The 22,211-nt window shown below is 46.2% G+C and overlaps 2 protein-coding genes across 5 annotated transcripts in view; both read right to left on the bottom strand.

Annotated features, from left to right (window-relative positions):
* The window catches only part of VWC2L (von Willebrand factor C domain containing 2 like), a 38,264-nt gene extending 21,666 nt beyond the window's left edge, over positions 1 to 16,598 (bottom strand). Inside the window, exons 1-2 of one of the 4 annotated variants that reach the window (XM_048953050.1) lie at positions 14,374 to 16,473; positions 13,650 to 14,116 (exon numbers count right to left, since the gene is read on the bottom strand). In XM_048953050.1, the coding sequence (XP_048809007.1) occupies positions 13,650 to 14,060 (411 nt within the window). In that variant the 5' untranslated portion in view covers positions 14,061 to 14,116; positions 14,374 to 16,473. Of the gene's footprint in view, positions 1 to 1,990; positions 2,094 to 13,649 lie in introns of those variants that run through there. The other 3 variants (XM_048953051.1, XM_048953053.1, XM_048953052.1) reach the window with 3 other exon arrangements.
* Positions 16,599 to 16,757: 159 nt separating this feature from the next.
* SPAG16 (sperm associated antigen 16) overlaps positions 16,758 to 22,211 on the bottom strand; it is a 355,941-nt gene continuing 350,487 nt past the window's right edge. The window contains exon 16 of the mRNA XM_048953048.1: positions 16,758 to 17,417. Within this exon, the coding sequence (XP_048809005.1) occupies positions 17,239 to 17,417 (179 nt within the window). The 3' untranslated portion in view covers positions 16,758 to 17,238. The remainder of the gene's footprint in view (positions 17,418 to 22,211) is intronic.

The following is a 22,211-nucleotide window of genomic DNA, read 5'->3' as shown; positions in this document are numbered from 1 at the left end:
TCAGTAGGAAGAACCAAGCAAAGGCCATCAGGTGAGATGGAGTGGCCTCTACGTGCTCATGTGACACACAGCACTGCTCTGTTTGTTATACAGGGTCTTTGGAAGACCACGAATGGTGGCTCTTCTCAGAAACAGATGGATCCAGAAGGACATGCTGATCTTCCAGGTCACACTCATTATCTCATGTAGACCACCACAGGCAGCAAACCCCAGGCTGTCAGTAAGATGCTGGCCCTTCTGTCCACCAGACCCTCTATGGGTTTGGCTTCCAGTTCTCAGAGCACAGGAAAATGGTGTTGGAGAGGCAAAAACATTCAATTCTGTGTTTGTGCAGCACCTGAGTCGAGAGTCTGTAAGCACTCCTATAACACAACCATCAGACCTGGCCCTGGCCCCGCTTCTGCCTGTTTCAACAAGGTTGGTGAGAGAGTGCTTTGCACTGAGCATGTGAATAATTAAGAGCCTGAATAACTGCTGAAGTCAGTGAATTTGGGATTAAAGCACCCAGCTAAATGGCTTTGTTTAAGCTCCATCAATTCAAACAGGAATCTATATGCCTCCAAATGGTAGAGTTGTCACTGTCTCACTCTAAGAGAAGCTGTGAAAATCTGTTGAAAAACAGAAGGGTCAGTGTGCAAGGCTCCAGTGCCCTTACATGTCTGCAAGTGCGATGAGACATTGGCAACAGAGCTAAGGATCCAAAGGAAGCTGAAAGGAACTAACGTCCTTTCAATACCTGGAGGTTCAACATCTAACACCCAGCTCCTCCAATGGTAGATCTACTTCAGCTAGTAAATGTGATGATGGAACAAATCCTGCTTTGCACTGCTGGGAATCTGCAGCAGTGGGATTTACTCCGCATCCAAAACAAGCAAGTGGATGCAAACGAAAAAAGGCATCATCCCCATGTGCTTCAAACCTCAGTGATGCATCACTCATGTCTACAAGACAGGCACAACCCCGTGAGCCCTGGTTCTGGTAGGTAAAAAGCTTTTCGCTTCACCTCTAAGAAGCTCCATATGTCTCGCGTCAAATAATTTATTCCCTGGAAATTCATTTCTACCTTAAAACGCACTAATTAAAGCCTCCCTTGCTTTGTCTCAGCATCTGCAGTCTATAATTCCCATCACCTCTTATTTGCTCACGGCTTTGGCAATTTAGATAAAATCAGCACTCCTTGAGCAAGGGAAGAAGTCTGTGGAGGTGGAATTCCTCTCTCTAATTATCTTTCCTCATTCAATCCTGCTTTGATTTCTGTCTGAAGCACCAGGAATCTAAATTCATTTGACTGACATTTCTTATTCAAGGCTATTTAATAAGAAGCAACAATGCAGAAGGAAATAGACAGGACTATTTGCTGAGGGATCAATAAGAAAATTGCTGCTTTGTTTTTACTCATTTTAATCGCTAATTATATGGAGCACTAGAAGTAGATCTTATGATTCGTGGAGGCTTTCAGTGATGTATTCTTCAGGGCTTGCTCCCACCTCTACTATTCCAGTAGCTGCAATTCTAAGAAATAATGTGGTGCATTTTCAGGACTGCAGCTCAATCTACTGCTTGAAGAGGATCAGCAGATGCAGAAGATGCCCCTGAACGACCGTGCTACTGAGTAAATGAGACATGACATACACATCTTTTGCTATTGTGTTGTCGGTGTAACTTGAAAATGACACTGTAATAAACCATGATGCTGCTTGACACTGAAAGCGGCTTTTCAGGAGGGAAGAACAGCATACAATTACAAGAATAAAAGCATGCCTTGGCAGTGCAAGGAGCAGGCAGCCTGCATATGAAAAGGCTGCTCTGGCATGAATGGCAGGACTTTCTCAGCCACCACCTCTTCGCCACCTTACCAAGGTCAAACGACATGGTCTTGCCTCCAGGATCTCCCTCTGAGCACTTTGTTCATTCACTGGTGCCCTGTACTGTGGCTCGCCCCCACAGACGACTCCAGCCTTCCCACCCACTTCCTTTATGAACATCACAGCACCTTCTCCCACTGGCTGTGCCTCTGGATCGTTTCACAGGACCTACTATGCAGCTATGCCAATCTTCACAAGTTCCAGGATCTGGATTTAAAGATCTATCACCTGTGGAAGATGGATGGTTTATCTTTTTGTATCTGCTGAAGTTCATCCACTAGTCAACACCAGTTCCTGAGAAGACGCACCCATCCCTGCTGAAAAACAAGGTTGAAAAACTACGGAAGGTTTCTAAAGTATGATAGAGAAAGGACACAAATCAGAGGCTGTGCCACATTCCCACATGGACAGTGAATGCACTTTGTCGTATCCCACGAGACGATGCTCTGGAAAAGGTGCTAAGATTAAAGTGTCATAAAAGGCTTGGGCTAGAAGATGATTTATACACTCCACCTGTCTGAGGCAAAACAATCTCTGAGAATGGTTCTAGGGAAGGATTTGTTAAGGAGGATTTCAAGACATACTGGTGCAGAAACATTCCTCTCACCATTGTCCAAAACAAAAGGATGTCCACAGTCACAACAGACAGAACTGCGTGGCTCCTTACTTTTCCATGTGTATCCTGAGAAATGGACTTGCCATTAAAACCACAGGGTCAAACTGGTTGTTTTTGTCAAAGATGCCAGTACTGTTTTGTGACTTGGGAAAACTGGTGCAAAGCACCTCACAGCCTTTTGTACCCATTTTTCACTTATGTCAGGCACAGGGGCCAAGTCAAGCCACGATGGTTGTTGGTGGATATGACCAACATCTGGCCACCATCCCGTGGCTTCTGGGAACAGAGGAAATGGGAAACCGAGCCCAAAAGACCTTCTCATTAACCCTGCTTGACCTCTTCTCCTACTGGTCACTTTAAGAAGACCAAAGAAGCACGAGGATGTTCACAAGCTACACCTCATGGCCCAACTTCCATTTCAGTTGCTGGACTACTGATCTCAAGGAAGGCTGTAACCCCAGGTCTGGCTGGGGCTGCAGGAGGGAGGAGTGCTCAAGCTAACAGCACGGCTGGAGAACCTGAGTCTCAGGTGTTGTCAAATGGGAAACATCTGCAATCCACCAGGCTCATTAACAAAGAAAGAGGGAAGGAAAATTAAAAGAGAGGATAGAGAATATGCATGGCTAATAAAGATTTTATGTGTGTGAGCACATAATTATAAACTTGATAGATGATACAAACAAACAAATGGAAAAGGCAGCAAAGGAAACAGAATGAGAAACAAGTTACACTCTGAGCAGGGGAAATCAGGAAGCCACACTAGTGTGAATACCATATCTCCTAAACTTAACTCTTTCTCCCCAACATTTTCACCTTCTCTAGGAGCAAATGCCAGCACACATGCCAGAATGATCACAGAATCACAGAATTGTAGGGGTTGGAAGGGACCTCCAGAGATCATCGAGTCCAACCCCCCTGCCAAAGCAGGTTCCCTACAGCAGGTGATGATGCTTGCTAACATCACCCAGCTACTCCTCACAGTGACAAGGGGTTCCCTTCCTTACAGAACTAGGTCCTTCCCTAGCCGTTAGGTTTCATACGACCACAAACTTCATACCTCTGAGAGCTCTACACTGGAGGGCTTCAGCCAGACGGATCGCAAGATCAAGCAGTTCTTCAGCCTAAAATATGAATACTTCCCAGACTCTAAGGAGAAGTGGAGGAAAGAAAATGGATAAACAAATTCCCAGTGTCCTTGCACTCTCTGCCTATCGCACAATAGCCCTTCATCAATCACATGTAGCTACTGCCAAACAGCTACAGAGCAATAAAAGCTCCACGCCTATTATATCATAAACACTTGATCTTTGCTCTGAGGAAAGAAATACGAAGGCTTTGTGTAAGTGTTTACATCCATCTAACCACATTACAATAGACACATACTGATCATCACACGGGGCTGTTCAAGTTGGTAGGACACTATTTCCACTTAATTCAACAGACCTGCAATTGGGCCCTCTGATGTTCTTCACAGTTAAATGGGTACCTTTACAAGAATGCACAGAATAACTGGGAAATATGCTTGGTTGACTGGAGTAAGAAATGGCACAGAACAGAAAGAAGAAAACCCAGTGGAATTTCTTTCTGAGCCCCATGGTAACTCAAGGATCCATCACATCACAGCAAGTGCCAAGAAGGTGCCAAGACTGGGTATCACTGGGAACCTTCATCAAGCTTGTTAACCTTACTGAAAAGGAAATGGCACATAAGTATGTGCCTTTTTTAGATTATGCTGCCAAGGCAAAACCGCTGTTCGTGGCAGTTTCACTGAACATAGAGCTGCTATGCTTTGTTCCCTGTAAGAGTGTGCTAGAAAATGAAGTGCAAATGCCTTAAAAGGGTAGGAGCTGCCACCATCTACATTTCTGACGATGTCCAGGTGGTTTTGAATGCAATGGATCCAACCTGACACTTCTGCACACACCTGTCAGTACTTTGATCCACTAGTGGTATCCACACGCGCTGCACCTCCCTAGTAAGGACTGGATGTGTCCCATCCCTTCAGAGCACTGAGACACATGGCAGGAACCCCAAAGACCATCTTCACCACCACCAATCTCTCAATCTTTTAGGTTTTGAGACAGTTTGCACCCGTGTTCATACAGCAATTGCACCCCCTCCCTCCTCAGATGGGCTCTACTGATGGCATCCTGCTCCGCGCTGATAGAACAGCAGGGGAAGCAGAGCAATGCAAAGTGAAGCCTGTCAAATTGGGCACTTACATCTTAAGAGCAGCTGTAACTTTTAATGACACGAAGGACAATAGCAATTCTGATGGATATGATTTTTGTAGCTATTTGCAGGCTGTGAATTTATTGGCAGGAAGCAAGTAAGGGAAGAAAGTGACAAAGAACCCGATGAATAAAATCAGAGGTGGAAATGGTTTCCACATTACAGCTGAGGTGGGAAGTCATAAACCAGGGGAGAGGAATAAAGAGAAACTGGGACAGCGTTCATTGAAGATACTCCTGGAGTTGAAATTAGAATCATTTTCATTGTTATTGAAATTGCCTGTGATCTCAGGCAGATTAGCAGGAGATGGCAGGAAAGTTCAGAGCATGCTTACAGCGGAGAAATCTGGCAGATGTCAAACTGCAGAGAACAGTGAGTCCCACCTGAAGGCGAGACAGATTCCAGTACTGCTTCCTCTGCCCTTACTACAAGCAGCACATGAGCCACTGTCTAGATTGTGTTAAAAGTCTGGCAAATGGCTCTGTGCATGTGTGTGTGCTGATACAACAATGTGCATGGGGCAAAAACTGCAATCATTTTTGTCACTTAAAAAAAACAACCAAACACATCCGTCCAACTTGGCAGAGACAGAGTATCAGCTACACTACAGCAAAGGCAATGGATTTCCCATTGGTGGAAAGTTGCTCAAATAAACAATCTGGTGAGTGATTACAGACGAGTGTAACGACAGAAAACACCATCGGGTTGCAAATGATTTTGCAACAGGAAAAAAGTACTAAGTCATTAGATAATTTACTTGCAGCGAAATGCTGGATCCTGCTAACATGGAGAACGGGCAATACAAATGAGATGTGCCATCCAAAACTTGAAAAATGCTTGCACCATGCTGCAGATGGGCTAAAACAAGGAGCTGGATGCCAAGAAGCTGATGCTGAGAGGAGATCCTGTTTTTCTAAGGGAGCCTTCAATACAAGACTGGAATGCAGTGACATTTCTCACTAAGTGCAAAAGACAAGAGGCACAAATACATTGCAGAAAACATTTTCTATAGATGGTCACTCCACCCTGCACTCAACACAGTCACAGCACAAGGAGGTTGAAGACGACCTGCCTAATTTTCTTTGCCCAGAGATGCTCAAGGCTCTGCTGTGGTTGTTCCTAACTGATGCTCATCTATTCACAGCTACCACAATCTCTCCAGCAGCCTGGTGGCTGGGCTTTGTGCTCATTTCTCTGCTACGTGCCATACAACCCAATGGGTTCACGAGTCTCCTGGGTCTGGAGAACCTCTCCGTTATCAGCTGATGAGAGAGAAACAACCTTGAGCCAAGCACTGGCCCTTTTTCCATGGCTGCTGCACATCAGCAGTCTCGTGGTTGCTCTTCTCCACTGAGAGCACAACAACATGACTCTGCACTTCTGCTCTCTTTGTTTTGATATACGTCTCATTTTATTCCTGACAATGGTTGCAGACCCCGGGGCAGAGGGAACCAAGGTCTGCACTGCTTTGGAGATGATTTTTATGACTTGATTATGATACTTTTTCAGTTCAGACATGCACAGGGAACAGGACTTCTTTCAAAAGACTAAGGATATGACAGAAAGGACTGTGGCTCAAACGTGGGATGTACAGCTCCATTTGGACACAGGCAAAATGTCAGTGTGCTCTTCACATTTGTTAAGCTCCTTGTAAGCTGAGAGGGAAACCAGGCCCAGCTGGCAGCTTTTTGCTCTCCATTCCTCCCTATCTGCTCTCACCACTGCCCACAGAGGAGCCACATCAAGGGGAAACTCTCCTGGAGTAAGGAGAAGTGAACCAAAGACCTGTTTGGGAAGCTGATCCTTTCCATGTTAGATTTCCCTACAGCTCAATCTGCTGCTTCCTTCTTCATCCATGCCAGAAGATGGGAGAAGGAGGCAAGATCAGCAGCTTCTTACTGACTGCTTTGCTCTTGCTCACCTCCACAAGCTTAGGATTTTCTCTTGTGCAGGTGCTGCAGGCAAGAGCTCCTTACACATCCCTGTTAACACGCTCTGATGCTTTATCCCCTTTTTCTATTCCCAAGAAAAGAGATGCTGGCTGAAGCCAAGCATACTTCCTAGCAGAGGTCCCGAACTGAGCTGTTTTTTTCACTTTATGTTGCTGACAGCACAGAGGCTCAAGCCTTGTGTCCACACCATGGGCCTATGCCAGCCCTGTGCATGTCTGCTTGGGTTGGCTGGACTTTTGGTTTCCTTTGTTCCAGGCTTTGACAGTGACACAGTTTTCATTGCGTGCTGAGAGCAGGAGCATTTGTATCAAATGCTGACTTGCTGCTGGTTTTGTCTCTCATTCTCCATTATCTGACTCTTTTGATGGTCCAGCCCAACTCGTGACTTTCTGGCAGCTGGCAATGTGGATGAGGCTACATCAGCAACAAGCCTAGTCCACAGAAGAGGATCTGATGGGACCGAACATCCCAGTGGGATCCACGTGAGTTTTTATTTTGCAGCGAGTCTGAGCGCTGTCGTTAGCTGACTTATTTAATTATAGTTTTAAAAACAATAACTAGGATAATTATTTAATTAAGAATTATTTTTAATCAGTGCAGTTCTGCACAAAGCATGTTCCAGCAGCAAAAGCCACACAAACACCTGTGCTTCCCCTTGCTCCGGTAGGATATGACTGCCTAAACCTTTTGCCCATCATTTGGGAACATTTCTATGCGAAACACCCTTAGTAATAAGCTGACAACTGGAGGACCTCGTGCTTATCACTCCTACAGAGAGCTCAGGTGACAGAGAGGGACACAACGTGGGCAAGCCAAGGAACAAACGTGTCTTTCATTGGCCTTCCCAAGCACTGTCTTCAAAACTTTAGACCGGATTCTACCCTTTCTCTGGCCATGCAGACAGGTATTGCCAGCTTTCTGGCCATCCCTCTCATCTGGCTGCAGGCAGAAGCAATGGGCTGTTTCCTGGAGCAAATATCTGAAAGCACAGCCACTGCTTTGGCCACACAAACGTCAGGCACATGTTCATTCCTGTGTCAAACTTCCTGGAAAAATACCAACCTTTGGGTTTGCATGCATAGGCCAAATTCTGCACTGCACTGAGGGATGACGGATGGGGAGTAAAAATATTCCTGGTGATTCTGTGTCATGCTGCTTTGGGTCTTGTCCATTTCAAAAGAGGGGAAAATATACTTGCGGTGCACCCAGTGCCACTGAGCTCTGAGCTTCTGGGGCTATCACATATCCCTGCCATCTGGGGAAAGCAAGGGCCTTTTTATAGCCAAATCTTCAATGAAGCCCATCACCTTTCACCTACTATAAAAATATACTGGTGTGTAACGTAATATATATGCTATAGAACCAGTAGCTAAGTACATGATATAATTTAAAAAATAGCTTTCGTTGCAGATCCATCTCCAACGTGCCTATCTATTTTTGTATGTTTTCTTGGTACAAATTATGACAGAAATACAGTAAGTCAGTAATTTCAAATTCCTCTGCATAGACATTGTCACTGTAATTTTGCCAGGAGGGAGATAATAAATCATACTTTTCCATCTGACTGATGTTCTGTTTCCCCTGTCTGATTTCAATGGCTCTATGCTATCTTATGAGCTGGCATTGTTCATGGCTCCTTTTATTAAAGCACAGGCACGTTATTGAAATTTCTTTTGTATTATGATTTTCTAGCCATACGTGAAATTGCAGAACACACAAGAGGGGAAAATATGCCCCATTTCTTTGAGTCATAATAGGAAAAGAAAAACAAAACTGCTGCATATATCTCAGAGAGAAAAATGCTAATACTAAAATATGGGCCCCATGCTGGCTTGCGTTAGTAATCGGTGTCTTGCAATTTACGAGCGAAGATCTAGAAAACCACTATTGATTTGGATCACTGCTTACCTACTACCAACAGGTTTTACTAATGCTCCTTCTTGCAGTTATGAGCTCACTGTGACTTGAGCGCTTTCCAAGACGCACCTGGAAAATGAACGCGTGGACGAGAGCAAAAAGCTCCATCAAGAATCTTCCCTTTCTCCCTACTCTGATTTATTTTCGTGGCACTTTCGGAAGCTTCTCAGATAGAAGTTGTTGCATCTCTGCTCTGTCACGCCGTTGTGATTACTGGCTGGGGAATCACTTTGGTCTTCCTGGCCTGCCTTTACCTTACGGCAGAATGCACACACTGTATTTCAGGACTGGGAGTTGCTGGGATGGCAGCTGAATCAACTCTTGATTCTGCTAATGCCTTGTGATGAAAAGGTATTATTTCATTAAGTTCTATTAATATAATTGCATTAATAAAACATTTTTTAAAAGAGCATTAACAAAGGAGAAGGAGGTGCCGCTATTCCAGAGCAGAGCTTTTCATAATGAGCTGAGAATTAGTATACAAGAATGCCATGCTTATAGAGTCCCTCATTCATTTTGGATTCTGATTACAACCCGACGGTCCCTGTGAGAGCTGCAATCCCTACTGTGCAAAGTGCTGCTCAAGAAGACATCAAGTCAGCAAGATACAGGAGCCTGGCTGGAGGATTACGGGTGATTTGCAGACAAAGATGCATTGGAAGGAAACACGAGAAAGAAAAATAAGGGAGAACTCCAGGAGTGAAGCCCTGGCTCTTTTCAAGTCAGCAGAGATTTTGTCCTAGAACAAAGCTAAAATTTGCCCTTTCCCTTTTTTCCCTACACAGTGAGATGGCCTGCCCTTGGGCAATGGGCTCTCACCCCTCCACACCTGTGCTTGATGCAAGGCAAAACCATTCAGGGATCACATACGGGCTTTCTGAGCAAGGATGGGCTGGGAAGGGAGCAGTGAAGGGGGAAGATAACAAGGAGGTGCAGCCTGGGAAGGGCCAGCAGCAGAGAGGCAACAGCAGAAGTTAAGCACTGCCAAAGCCAATGGCTGCAAGAAACTGCAGTTTTGTGTTTGACAGAAAGAAGAAGAAGCACTCAATAAATGTCCCTGATCTTCAGAGCTGCTTCCAAACCCAAGTTCACAACTGCAGGTTGAAGGGAGCCGTTGTTCTCCAGACAGAAATATTACCAAAGCTGGCAAAGCTGGGATGCCCAGAGCTCTTCCTTCCTCACCCAAAGGATAACTCATCTGAAGGCAAATAGAGAAATTCTACTAGCCGTGGCTACAAGACTTCTGCTGGTGGCTTTGAGGATGACACCATGCTACAGTAAGCCATGTCACCAGCAGCAGGTCCCACCTGCATGGCCCAAAATTAAGAGAACACTTCAAGATGTCAGCTTGGCAATCTCTTGTGAACTCATCGCCCGCTTCCCGGCAGTGGCACTCAGCCTCGTATTCACAGAGATCTACAGATGGTTAGGCTGGATATGAGAGTGTGGGAGACTGGGACGTGATTACTGACTTTGCAAATGGACAAACTAAGAATTTCCCAAAGGACGTGGTTACAAATGCACCTTCACCCAGGCCATAAATTGCATTTATTAATCCGGGTAGGCACACGCTTTTTTGGCAGTAAGTTATGCAGCTGAGCAAAAACTAATCAGCACTTAGGAAAGCTGTTGTCTCACTGACATTTGCACGATTTCTCCATCAGCTGCCAGCGAACATTCATCAAGCTGGCGGGACGCTGTCTCCTTTACTTTACATAAGCTGCTGTCTGGGAAGATTCATTTAACACCCAGCCATGTGCACTCCCAATAGCCAAGGGTGCTCTCAGGTTTGCTATTTGCTTGTTTTTTCTCCTCGGAAGAAAGGGGAGGGCTGGCAACCTCACTGCAAGCAAGTGCAGAGCTCTCGGGACTTGGACCTTAACCTGCAGGATGGAAATCAAAACTGAAGTAGGCTGCAAAGTGACCCCATGAGTGACCACCAGTTTCCTTTGGGAAAAACAGACACAGTGCCCGAGACTTGCAGCATCCTTCACACTGACCCCTAGACTGCCATCACCCCATGATTGCTCCGGGAAGGACTGCAGGAGACCTAAGAGAGCAGATTTGAGGCCAACAAGGAGAGAAGTGAAAAATGAGGTTGGGAAAGAGATCATCATAAAAGCAACCAGCCCTCCCTTTTACCTGCAGCCTCAGCTGGGGGCATGGATGAGTCCCAGGCAAACAGAGTGGACGGGCAGGCTCCATCCAGGCAGCTGGAGCCCAAAGACCTCAGAGATCTCCTAGGACCCATCGCAGGGCTATGAAGATCCTACATGGGGTTACTAAACCATCTGCAAGCATGCAGAGAGACTCCTAATGGGTTTAGATTTACAACTGAACTTCAGTTTAGCATTTCATCGGTACGTGTTAATGATTTAGGGGCACAAGCATAAACATTTGGACAGCTGTCTCAGCTGGATGGCTTGTTGTCGTGTTTATATTTTGTGCTTACGATCGCTGCGAGTCAGAAAGATTAGAGGTACAAAATCAGCCCACTAGAAAAAAAACCACAAACAGCCTAATTCTTTAAGAAACGGGTCCTTAGAAGTACTCTTTTACCCTGAGATAGTCACAGCTCCTGTCAGTGGTAAGAAAATAAAAAGATTAAATTGCATTCGGATTTTTCATCCTAAGCCTAAACAGAAACCCAAAAGGAAGATGGGAAAATTCTCCCAAATAGAAACCTCTCACCAATTCTGATTTCCCAGTGAAAACCAATTTCCTTGAGAAAATAATAATCCTAATTTGTGCAGAGATCAAGCAGCTGAAATTTCCACATGATGAGTCAGCCCTGGTGACAGTAATAGAGCAAGTACGAGTGTTTGTATGCAGACACGCATGCTGAAAGACACTTGCAAAAGGTTTTCAAATGAAAGCTCTAATGGGCTGCCCATGGAATGGTGGACTCACTGCCCCTGGAGGTGCTCAAGACATGTTTAGATGTCGTACTAAGGGACATTGGAGGCATGTGGATGGTTGGACTGGATGATCTTGGAGAGCTTTTCCAACCTTGGTGATTCTATGACACCACTGACTCGGCTTCCATTGAAAGCAGTCTGGTTTTGAGTTGGAATGACTGGAGAAAGCCTCTCTTCCTTGACAAAGACAGAGATCAGTGTGTGAGAAATGGACTTCAGAAAGTTTGCAGACCCTATAAATCCAGCAGGATGAGAGAAGAGCAGAGTTCAGAGCCTGTAAAAGCTATGGACTGCTCAGGATTTCTTCTAGAGAGTTTGCTGATAAAATCTTGGTTCCGTTGAAGCAAACAGCAAAACAACCCAGTGCTTCAACAAGGTCAGCATTTTCCTTCACAGCAGTCATTTTCTGAATCTTGGAAGCTCTTTGTTCTTTTTCTTTCATATTCCTTTTTCCCCAAAATACCCCTGGAAGCGCACACTGATTTTCCACTGCCTGAATCTCTAAGAGGAGCAAGAGTTACTTTGGGTAAACACATAGATTCCCCTCAAAATCAGCTTCTGCCCTGTTGCACAAAGCATTGGGTTCTCTGTAAAACACAGGTCGAGATCAAGAGCTTGATCATGAATGGAGCCAAGGCTGAAGGATCCCACATTAGTCCTACACTGGATGGTCCAGCACCTACTCTGCCTCTTTCTGAGGATACTGGAGCTTTGCTCCCACGTGATACCCTGCACTTGTTGAACACAACAAACAGCCTTCCTCCATAAATTCCACTTCTCTACCTCTTAGTCCTTTACCAGGTGGGATTATTTCTTCCCTAAAATCCCTCCAAAACAACTCCTTGCAACTTTTCCAATCATATGCCAGAATGACAGTGTGGTGGGATGCGAGACCACTGGAGAACAATGCTTGTGGGATGAAACGGGGCCAGCCTTTGTAGGACAAGAAGAAATTGTGATTTAAGCAGCTCACAAGATCAGCCTCTTCATGCTCCTCTGCAAAGCAGAGAACAAGATGAGCAGAATGGCCCTTGATGATATGATCCTCATATATCTGTTTTGCCATGTTGCATGGCCAAGACAATCTAGAGCCTCAAACAAGGCTTCAACAAGTCTTTTCCTATCCACCTGCAGATTCCAGCTGCAGATGGATAGGAAAAGATGAATGTAAACTATGCACGATATAAGAAAGAAACTAAATATTACCTTCACTGAAAATGACAAGAAATAGCTGGGAAAAAGAGAATTGCAATCTATGCTACAAGAACTTCCACGGTACTGAGATTTATATGAAAGCATTTTCATTGTCAGAGAAGAAAACACACTGGCAAGTGTATAATGAGATTGGGCATACAGCCACAAAGAGTTATGGGCTGCTGTTAATTAAGGAGGAATGAATTTTAATGCCATGTGACCAGAGAGAACAAACTTGTGTATACCTGTTGCCTTTGCAGACCCCATTTTTCATTGTGACATGCTGTTTTCCTCAGTAGAATTGAAAACATGTAATCAAACTTCTAAGAATAAGAGACGCAGGTTGTGTAAAGGGTAATGGCTTTTGAAACCTGGTCTTATTTTCACAACCCATTCCTGAAGGGTTTCTTCACAACTTTCCTAACAGGAACTCTACTGTTGGAACTGAGCCCCCTGCTTCTCAGTACTTCGGATGGTCATCTTACTATAAATTCATATTTTGCCCTTCTGAACAGCTTTACCACAGTTGCAATGAGAACATTCCACACAGCCTGCAACCTACCTGTATTCTCATACAGTTATGAGCAAGAACTCTCAGTACCGTGTCATCATATTCTGTTATCCAAATTGGAAAAGGAGTTATTAAAGAGCACCCAGCATTGATTTACCTCTACTTTTACAGACTCCCCTGGTAGGCCAGTTCATGCTGTGAGCAACCAGGGAAGTTGTCCAGCATCACAGCTTCAGAGGATCAGCATTTTGCTTGGGGACTTCTGGCTGATCTGAGTGCATGTGAGGGGGAAGGTGGCACCTTTTGCATTAGCCTGACCTCCATCACAGCTGGAAACACCTTTGCTATCAGCAGCAAGCAAATATTGACCACCTTTGAGAGTCCCCAGCAAGCCTTCTATCACACTAATATAAAAACTTGGGAAAAAAAAGAAGTGTTCCGTACCTTAAATTCCTCCAATATTTTGTAATTTTTTCCATGATATTCACAAAAGTTTTTCACTTCCTTGCATTCTGGACAGCATCCATTGTGTTCCACTTTTGTACACTTTGGGTGGATTTTAGGGCATTCGGGTTGATCGCAAACAGGTCCATCCTCAGTACAAACGCAGGGACAGTTGGAATGCCCCGGGAAAAAGCGTTCTCCCAGTTTGTACACAAAGCCACTGTCATCCACACAACCCTTCCCTCGGTAGTCATCAAAGATCAGATTGTCATTGCTGGAGGTCTGGTCCCCTTCATCGGCGGGGTAGTCTTCGTGGTTGATGGCAGCCGGCGTGACCAAGCCAGGGATTACAAACAGCAGTATCCAGGCTTCATGGATGTGAAGAGCCATCCCCCTCCTCAGCTTCTCCATGGGATCTCAGGGCCGGATAGAAACAGCTGCTTCCATAAGGAGACCAGTGTTGTGGTCTGAAAGCAAACATTTTTAAGTGAGAATTCAAAGTATTAAGGAACATCAACTAATAAGGGCTGTACCTTCAACCAGCATGAAAGAATAAATCAGTGCTTTCAAACTGTGCAGATAGCTATCACTGCTTCATTTGGAATAAGCCTCTCCTGAGTTATGTGTAATGAGAATAAAGCACATGAAATACATAAATTAGACACACTTCTGTAAGTGTATGCCCACAAAACATCTCTATACAAACGATGGCTCAGAGAATCACCTCATTTTTATTTCCCTCGTGTGCAGAGTTTCCTGTTGCATCAGAAGTTACAGCAGCTGCCTGGAGTCGCATGGGCACGGACAGCCCGGAGGGATTTGAACCCCAGCTTAAGCGTGGCCTTAACCTCCTGCTGTGGCCATCGTCCTTCTGTGTGGCACACAGCCCTGTTCATCAAACAGAGGGGGGCTGAAGAACAAGGGAAGCACACTCTGCAGGCAGATCTGCATCCAGCATAGAAGATGGAGCTGGACTGTACGCGGTGCATGAGAGGTGGAGCAGCAGAGTTTCACATGCAGCATTTAGGAGAAGGAAGAGGAGCTGCCTGGTCTGCCAGCAGCAGGTCTGTATGATCCTGACTGAACACACGACGCGATTCTCCTCCAGTATTCAGCATTCCGGTGCTTCCCTGGGAGAAATGCTGAGAGCAGGATGCTAAATGCCTGCGTGGTGTGCAGAGCTGCTGAATCGTGGCTGGAACCTCACTAAAACTTCAGGAGCGCCGCAGCACTGCCCAACCTGGCCGTGCTCAGCTCCACAGAGGGACAAAGAAGCTCTGCCTGGCCTCAGGGCTGAGCTCGGAGAGAGGCTCCGTGCATCCCTGGGTGTGCGATTGGTTGCCCGCCGTGCCACATCACCGCCCAGCCCGCGAGCAGCAGCTGTGCCGTGGCTTCTGGCCCCTCCACGGAGGACCAGGCAAAGTGCTGCAGCAAACTTTTCAGCGAGATAAGATGTTAGCTTTGCATTGAGGAGGGGAAGCACTCACCAAGCACGGCTTGTCTGCGGGCAGGCAGACGCACAGCGCACAACGCGCAACGCCTACACAGCCAAACATGCCCCCCTCCACCCCCAGGGGGTATTCCTTCAGCACTGGGATTTTAGACGACCTGCAGATGTTGAGCAATTCATTCTCCTTAGCTGAAGGAAAGCAGCAGTGGCAGCAAGCTTTACTCCTGGAAAAGCAGTTGAGGGATCCTGTTGACAAAGCAGTTTTTCCAAAGCCACAACAGAGGGAGACACCGGATATTACACAAGCTTTATCAAATTCAAAAGATATCTTCTTAATTGAAGTGCTAGCTGCATTCCTAGCACAAGGACCAGGCATCCTCTTACACCTGCCAGCAGCACCTATTGTAACATGCTGTTTGGGATTCGGGAGGTTCGTGCTGTTCTAGCTGGCTTCAAAGTGGATGCCCACCTAAATGCTACAGGTAGGTTGCAATACTGCAGATTGGTGGATATTTAGGAAAGAAACAAACAAACGTAACACAGCAGGAGAAAATGAAGTAATTCACGTCTGGGGAAACATGGAACAATGGAGAGAAGGTGCTGAAGTTGGAGGAGGGAGCTCTCCAAATTAAAAACCAAAAGTTCTCTGAAGCTCATAAATAAGAGCACAGTGTTTCCTACAGCCCGTGGCCATCCGAGCTGTCCCACAGCAACTGCCAGGCGGAGATCAGACAGACTGCAGGCAGCTCGCACCGACAGACTGCAACAAGTAAACAAGCGCCGCTCTGCTCGCAATTAGTTTACAGCCCAACTTTCTCATCATTTCTCATCGGGAGAGGGGCCAGGACCATCGCTAAGTGCCTGATTAAAACGCTTCCATCCACCGTCCCTCGCCCCTAGTGAATAATTCACACTTACCTAATCAGGCTCGGTCTGAAAGCTGCGAGGGGTCACAGGCCAACATGGACTAAAAGGTTAGACAAAAATTAGTGAAAGCAGTTCTTCCTAATCACATTTTCAGCGTTGACTCAAGGACAATCCCTTCTCCTCCACCTCCCATTGCAAAATGCAGGAAAGCAGCAGCCCAGCAACCACGGCATGAGAATTAAGCTTTCACCCGGCGCCGAGGATTCAGAGCGAGCAGCGGCGCGGCGCTCCGGAGGCAGGGATGCCGTGGAGAAACCCTGATGCCAGCAGCGCAGTCATCGCGGAGAACTTGGGCTGGATTTCCTCAGGTCTCAAGTGGAGGGTAGGGAGACGGAGCGGGGGGGGAGGGAAGAAGGAAAAAAACACAACAACAGAGAGATCCCCTCCCTATGCCCAGCGGATATCTTGCAGTGCAGGATTTGCCACAGCCGGGGAAGGAGGGGGGAGAAGCGGGGCGCGGGGGCTGGCGAGGCGGCGGGCAGGCAGAGGGAGGGCGGAGGAGCCCAGCGCCCGGCGGGCCCTGCTCCCCTGCGGGGACTCCCCAGCCCTGGGGATGGGCATGGCTGCCCCACCCCCTATTAGTGATAATAATAGTAATTAATTATTCAAAAAAAAAAAAAAAAAAAAGAGAAAGAAAAATAAAAGAAAAAAAAAATATTTTTTTTTGAGGGCAGGTGGGAAATAAAAAGAAAATAAAAAATAAAATAAAAAGAGGGAATGGGGAAAAAAAAAAAATAAGAGGAATCCAGCTGCGGGGAGAGGCACGCAGCCCTGCGGTGATCCCACTGCTGTCAGTGCTGCGCTCCCCAACTCGGCCTCCTTCCTGCCCCGGCGGCGGCCCGAGCGGTTGCTGCATCCAAAATCCCACCTTGCTGCATTATTAAAACTTCCCGTCTTCCCGCAGGCTGGAACTGGGGAGCCGTGCGCTGGTGGCTCCGCTGCGATACGCTCACAATCGATCTCCCTGCAATTCGGCTGCTCTGTCATTAGGCGTCATTGTAAAGCTATTTCTGCCCGAGCGGCCGAATGAGGGATGCTGGATGCTGGGGAAAACAGCGTAAAGAAAGCCAAACCGGGGCTTTTATTGGGTTAAAACGCAGGGTAACACTCCTCTCGAGCAACTATGCCTCCTGCAAACATTAACTATGGAAACGCTTTGCTAAGCCCTCTCTGCTACGCTGTTCTTCCCACGAAACACCTGGAGGCTCATCCTTAGACCCAGACACAGACAGTGCCGTCGGCAGCCCCCGAGAGCAGCAGTTCCACTGGGCGATGGAAGGCCACGCTCTGCACTTCTGTCTCACCCTGGCCCCGCAGGCTATGGAGCTGGCCCAGCTCCGGCTGCACAATCTTCACAGCCCCATCACTGCTCGCCACGGCCACGATGCGACCTGGAATGGAAACACAGAGCAAAGTTAGCAGGCTTGGCAAAGGCAGAGGTGCTGGGAGTTTGGAGCTGGCGATGTAAAGATGAACCACGTCTTGTGTGCTCCCGTTTGCTGAGATAAATGATGGGAAAGTTGACTAGATCAATGATAATGAGATTGGATTCAGAGTGATTAAGTGAATCTGGAGACCTGGGTATGCTACTCATTAAGGGCACAGCTATTCCACTTGGGTGCAATTATTAAGGGCCAGATTCTGACACGCAGGCTGAGCAGCAGAGAAGCAGATGCTCCGCTGATAGCTGGAGGTATCAGAATCACACCGTCACGCTGCTCTTCTTGGACAGCGCTGCCCTAATGGAAAGGGCAGTTCTCAGCCAAATTGCAGAGAGGTCGGGCATCCAGCTGAATCGAATGCCCTTCTCCCTCTGAGAGTTATGGAAAAGCGTTACAACAGAACTAAAGCAAACTAAGTCAAAAAGGTTCTAAAGAGTCTCCACTTTCCACGTACTTACTGACAAACCAGACAGACCCAGGTTTCATCACTCCCAGTGATGCGTAAAGTCAGCTGTCCTCCTACTTTAATACCAGCACGGGTACCAGGTGGAAAGCAACGTGTTCAGCACATTTATTTACCCTGCCGCCAGATACAGGCTCCCTCCTTTTGGAAACTAACTGTAATAGTCATCAGTCACCCATCAGAAGTAGTTGGGAAGAATCTGTCCTCCTAGCATGAATCCCACGCAAGCCATGGTGTTGGCTGTGACCACACAACGTGTTGTTCATCCAGGAAACACATCGTCCTGCCACTCAACCTAACTCACAACAGTGATCGTCACACTGGCTCACTTGACAACCTGGGAAGCAAACCAATGCCACTTCTCCATCTCTCAAAGGAAACACAAGTCTAAAGGCTGCTCTCAAATGCATCAAGAATACTTAAGCACACGTTACGCTTAGTGTAGTCATGGATGCCTGTGCAGGAAAGGCAAATGGAAGGTGGAGCTAACCATGATAAATACGCCCTATTTGCAAACCTTTACAACTACCCAGTTTCCTCATCTAGAACAAAGCCTGACACAGCAAAGATCTGTAGGATGGATTAGAGTGTCCAAAGCAGCAGATGTGAATATTTATTACAAACTCTCTTCCAGGAAGTCTTTGCTGACAGAAGCACTGCATATGGATTTCACTTGCAGCCAGGCTCTCCAGGCAGTAACTGGGATGACTCCTCCAGAAGCCAAATAAATGCCATTTTGCCTGGAGCCCTGACACCGCAACAGCTGGGCAGGGGGTTAATGTCACTTTCAGCCTCCTCAAAGCCATAATGAAGTGCTTGTTAAAAACAGAGAAGGACAGGAGGGAGACAAAAACAAAGGAAGGCTTGGACAACTGCAGCTTGCTAGTAGCTTATGAGGTGCAGCAGCAAACGGCACATCTCCCCATGCCAGGGAAAGGGCTTGGGTGAGCAGGGCAGCCCTGGCAAGGAGTAGTGTCTCATCTCCCATACATTTGGTGCCTACCACCCCGTGATGCACTGCTGCTGCTGGCAATGAGCACAGCAACTCCTTGCTCTGTAGCAGAAGGATGCACTGCAAATACAGGCGAAGAGGGGAGAGGAATGCGCCAAATGAGATCGTGTTCTGACACCCATTGTCACCGCTGATCTACGCACCCATAACACTTTGCTCATTATAATGTAAATTTACTCCCCCTTTCCTTCCAAAAGGAGATATTTCTTTTTGGGAACAAATTGTGTTTTATTGCTCTTTCAAGACAGTTTCCAATTAGGAAGCCAAACAAAATCTATTACGTAATCGTCATGCGAAGCCCTGTTTAGATGAAGGACGCTTCCTCATGCACTAACAAAGGCACTTTGATATAGCACTCAGAGCAAGACAAAACCTTGGAGATAACTGTTCCTTCATACACCTTCGGGTAAATTGTCAGGTGGGGCAGGTCTGTGCAAATCCTCTGTGCTCAGCAGGTAATGCAGAACTGCATCAAAATGAACAGTTTCTGATTCGAAGATGCAGAGCACCTCCAGATCTCAAACTCAAGGTTGCAAAGACGTCCAGCTCATGCAAAGCCGCTGCACATCTGCTGGTACATCCACAGACCAGCAAGATAGGGAGCTAAACCCAAGCTCCAGCTCATTCCTCCTCCTCCACCTGGCAGCAGGAGTGATGACAGAGCACACTGCCATGCCAAAGAGACCCTACGGTAGCAGCCCTTGTAGCAATTACATCTAATCTGTTGTTGCCCGTTACTAGAACAGAGGTACTAATTTTTCTGATGTACCCCTATTATGTCCTTAGAATAACATAAGCTCTGACCATCTGGTCATTTGCTCCAAAAAGCATGCATTGAGTTAGAAAAGGTAGAGAGAAAAGCAGCAGAATCACTGGAAGGCATAAACGACTGTGCAAGCAGTCGCTGAAAGGGATGGTGACTTACCCCAGCAAAAACATCTGAGTGCTAAAAAGTATTTGGCTGTTCATCTTTTCTCTCTATGCACACTTGCTCTGCAGTCAAGCCCAGGATGCTGTTACGTTTCCCTTTTAGGGACCCACAGAGGAATCAATTGCTGAGCCACCTACTGTGTTTAGTAGTCCAAATTGTCACCCACGTGGCGTGGACAAACCCCTGACTGTTTTGGTCCCTTCCAACCCAAACTGTTCTATGTTTCCATGAATCCCACCCCACCTGGAAGCTGTGATGCAGCCCACAAATCCGCCAGCAGATGGGACGTAGTATTTCTGCACATACCTTTTGGGATGCAACTGAATTTCTCAAGTGGCCAATGCCTCTCGGCTCCTTTTGTTTCCAACATTATAGTAAGCTCCTGCTTGCTATAACAGGCTCCATTCCCAGCACCACACACTGCCTGGCCAGGGTGCCACCTCCAGGCTGGCAGTGCCCTTTGCTTTGGGCACTGATGAATTCCTAAGGCAGTTCTGCTCTTCGGGCTGGAAAAATATTCCTGCCTCATAAAAGCAATCAAAGTCACCCATGCCTTTTTATTCCTGGTACTAAAGACATATCTCAACTTTGTTCTCAGAACAGAACTGGACCTTAAAATCAATTAGCACCTATGTTGCTACGTAGATACTATCAGAGCTAAAGCCACATATGTAGATACAATACAAAACCCATCTTCTAATTTGAACTGGGAGCTAAATTTAAAATACTGGCAGGCACATTGAAGCAATGGAATTGGTGACTCCGTTTCTTCAGAACACAAAACCAGACAAGATTAATTTGCTGGGTTGATAGAACCAAATTACTTGGGGTAGAGGGAACAAGACCTGCACTTGTCAAAAGACAGCCTGACAATTTATACTCCATAAGGTCCTAATAGAAATCACAGCCACAATTACTGTCCTCTTTGTAAAATGAATTTTGAATGAAACCTTGCCAAGACAATTCAGTAGTGCTTTGTGGGAGACAGCGATACCACTGGGTTGGGAAGGCAGAAAAAGAAGGTCAGGTTGCAGGCACTGGGCTCCTCAATTAATAAATGCTGTTGGCCAAAGTCTTAAGATTTCACCTTAACACCACTGCAGCTGGGTTAACCCAATGGTGGGATGCTCTTGTTCAGGTGCAGAGCAGAGCAAGGAAAGGGAAAGGGAGAGAAATCACCTGCGTGTAGCAGCAGCAGTGACACCCAGAGTAAGGGATACTGGATTTGGGCAATTGCTTTCAATGCAATCTTGGCCACTATTTTTAGGGTTTATCGTAGATAATTCAGACGTAGTGACTTTGCCAATTTCAAAATACTTAGGCTGCCTAACTGTAAGCAAAGCATTCATCTTCAAAGACGCAAGCCCAGTTATTTCTTGAGTCATTAAAATTATGATCTCGCACGGATTTAAGACATTCTGTTTAACATAACTGCATAGAAAGACTTGGGACCATTACTGACAGCAGAGATGAAATAACGTATCAAAGAATGAAAGAAAGAAAAGCTTTGATCAATAGGGAAATGATTTTTATACACATCAGAACCAATTTAAAGAATTCTCTAGGATCAATTCAGATAGACAGAAATGCTTCTCAGCATTTATTACCTGTGGAGGGAATATTGATCCCATTCATTGATTTCTCCTATGTGCATAGAGCAGCACCTGTTTTTGGTTCTGCTTTTTGTTTTGAAAAGAAAGATGCCCCAAAATGGAAAGTATCAAGAAACGACTTAAGGACTTCCATTAATGGTTCAACCAGCATCATTACTCAGAACTTCTCAACTCCAGCCCAGAAAAGGCACCTGATTGTTAGTCGATACAGAGAAGGGTTTTGCTGAAACCGTGCTCACCGAGGGCTACTAATTCCTTAATTTTTTTCAAGGAATCTTTGCTCAGGATAATATTAGATATTATAATATTAGCACTCAGCCCTGCTGGATTACACACTCCCTCTGCTCGAGGACCTATAGTCATCAATAGAGCAGCAGCCATGTGCATGGACATGACAGTCACCCAGCCCAGGGGGTCTCAGAGCGTCAGGGCACTTTCCTGCTGCCTGTAAAAGATGCAACACCCCAGTCCCTGCCTCTAACAGCCTGCCATCTAAGCTTAATTTAAAAAACAAAACAACAACCACAACAACAAATGCAGAAAATAGATCAGGGAGGACAAGGCTACAGGCAATTATGAGCTTAATTAGCCATGATACTGCTGCCTTGCCATAGCAAAATGTTTTATGGGCATCCTGGCAGCCGCAGATGACTGAGTCTGTAGTCAGGTCTATGCACAGCACCATGCAGAGGTACTCAGATTGATGATGCACTGCTCCCCATGC

The sequence above is a fragment of the Lagopus muta genome, chromosome 8, assembly GCF_023343835.1.
Source record: "Lagopus muta isolate bLagMut1 chromosome 8, bLagMut1 primary, whole genome shotgun sequence".
NCBI classification, from domain to species: Eukaryota; Metazoa; Chordata; class Aves; order Galliformes; family Phasianidae; genus Lagopus; species Lagopus muta.
Note: the sequence above shows the minus strand (reverse complement) of the source record. Positions and strands in the feature narration are given on the sequence as shown.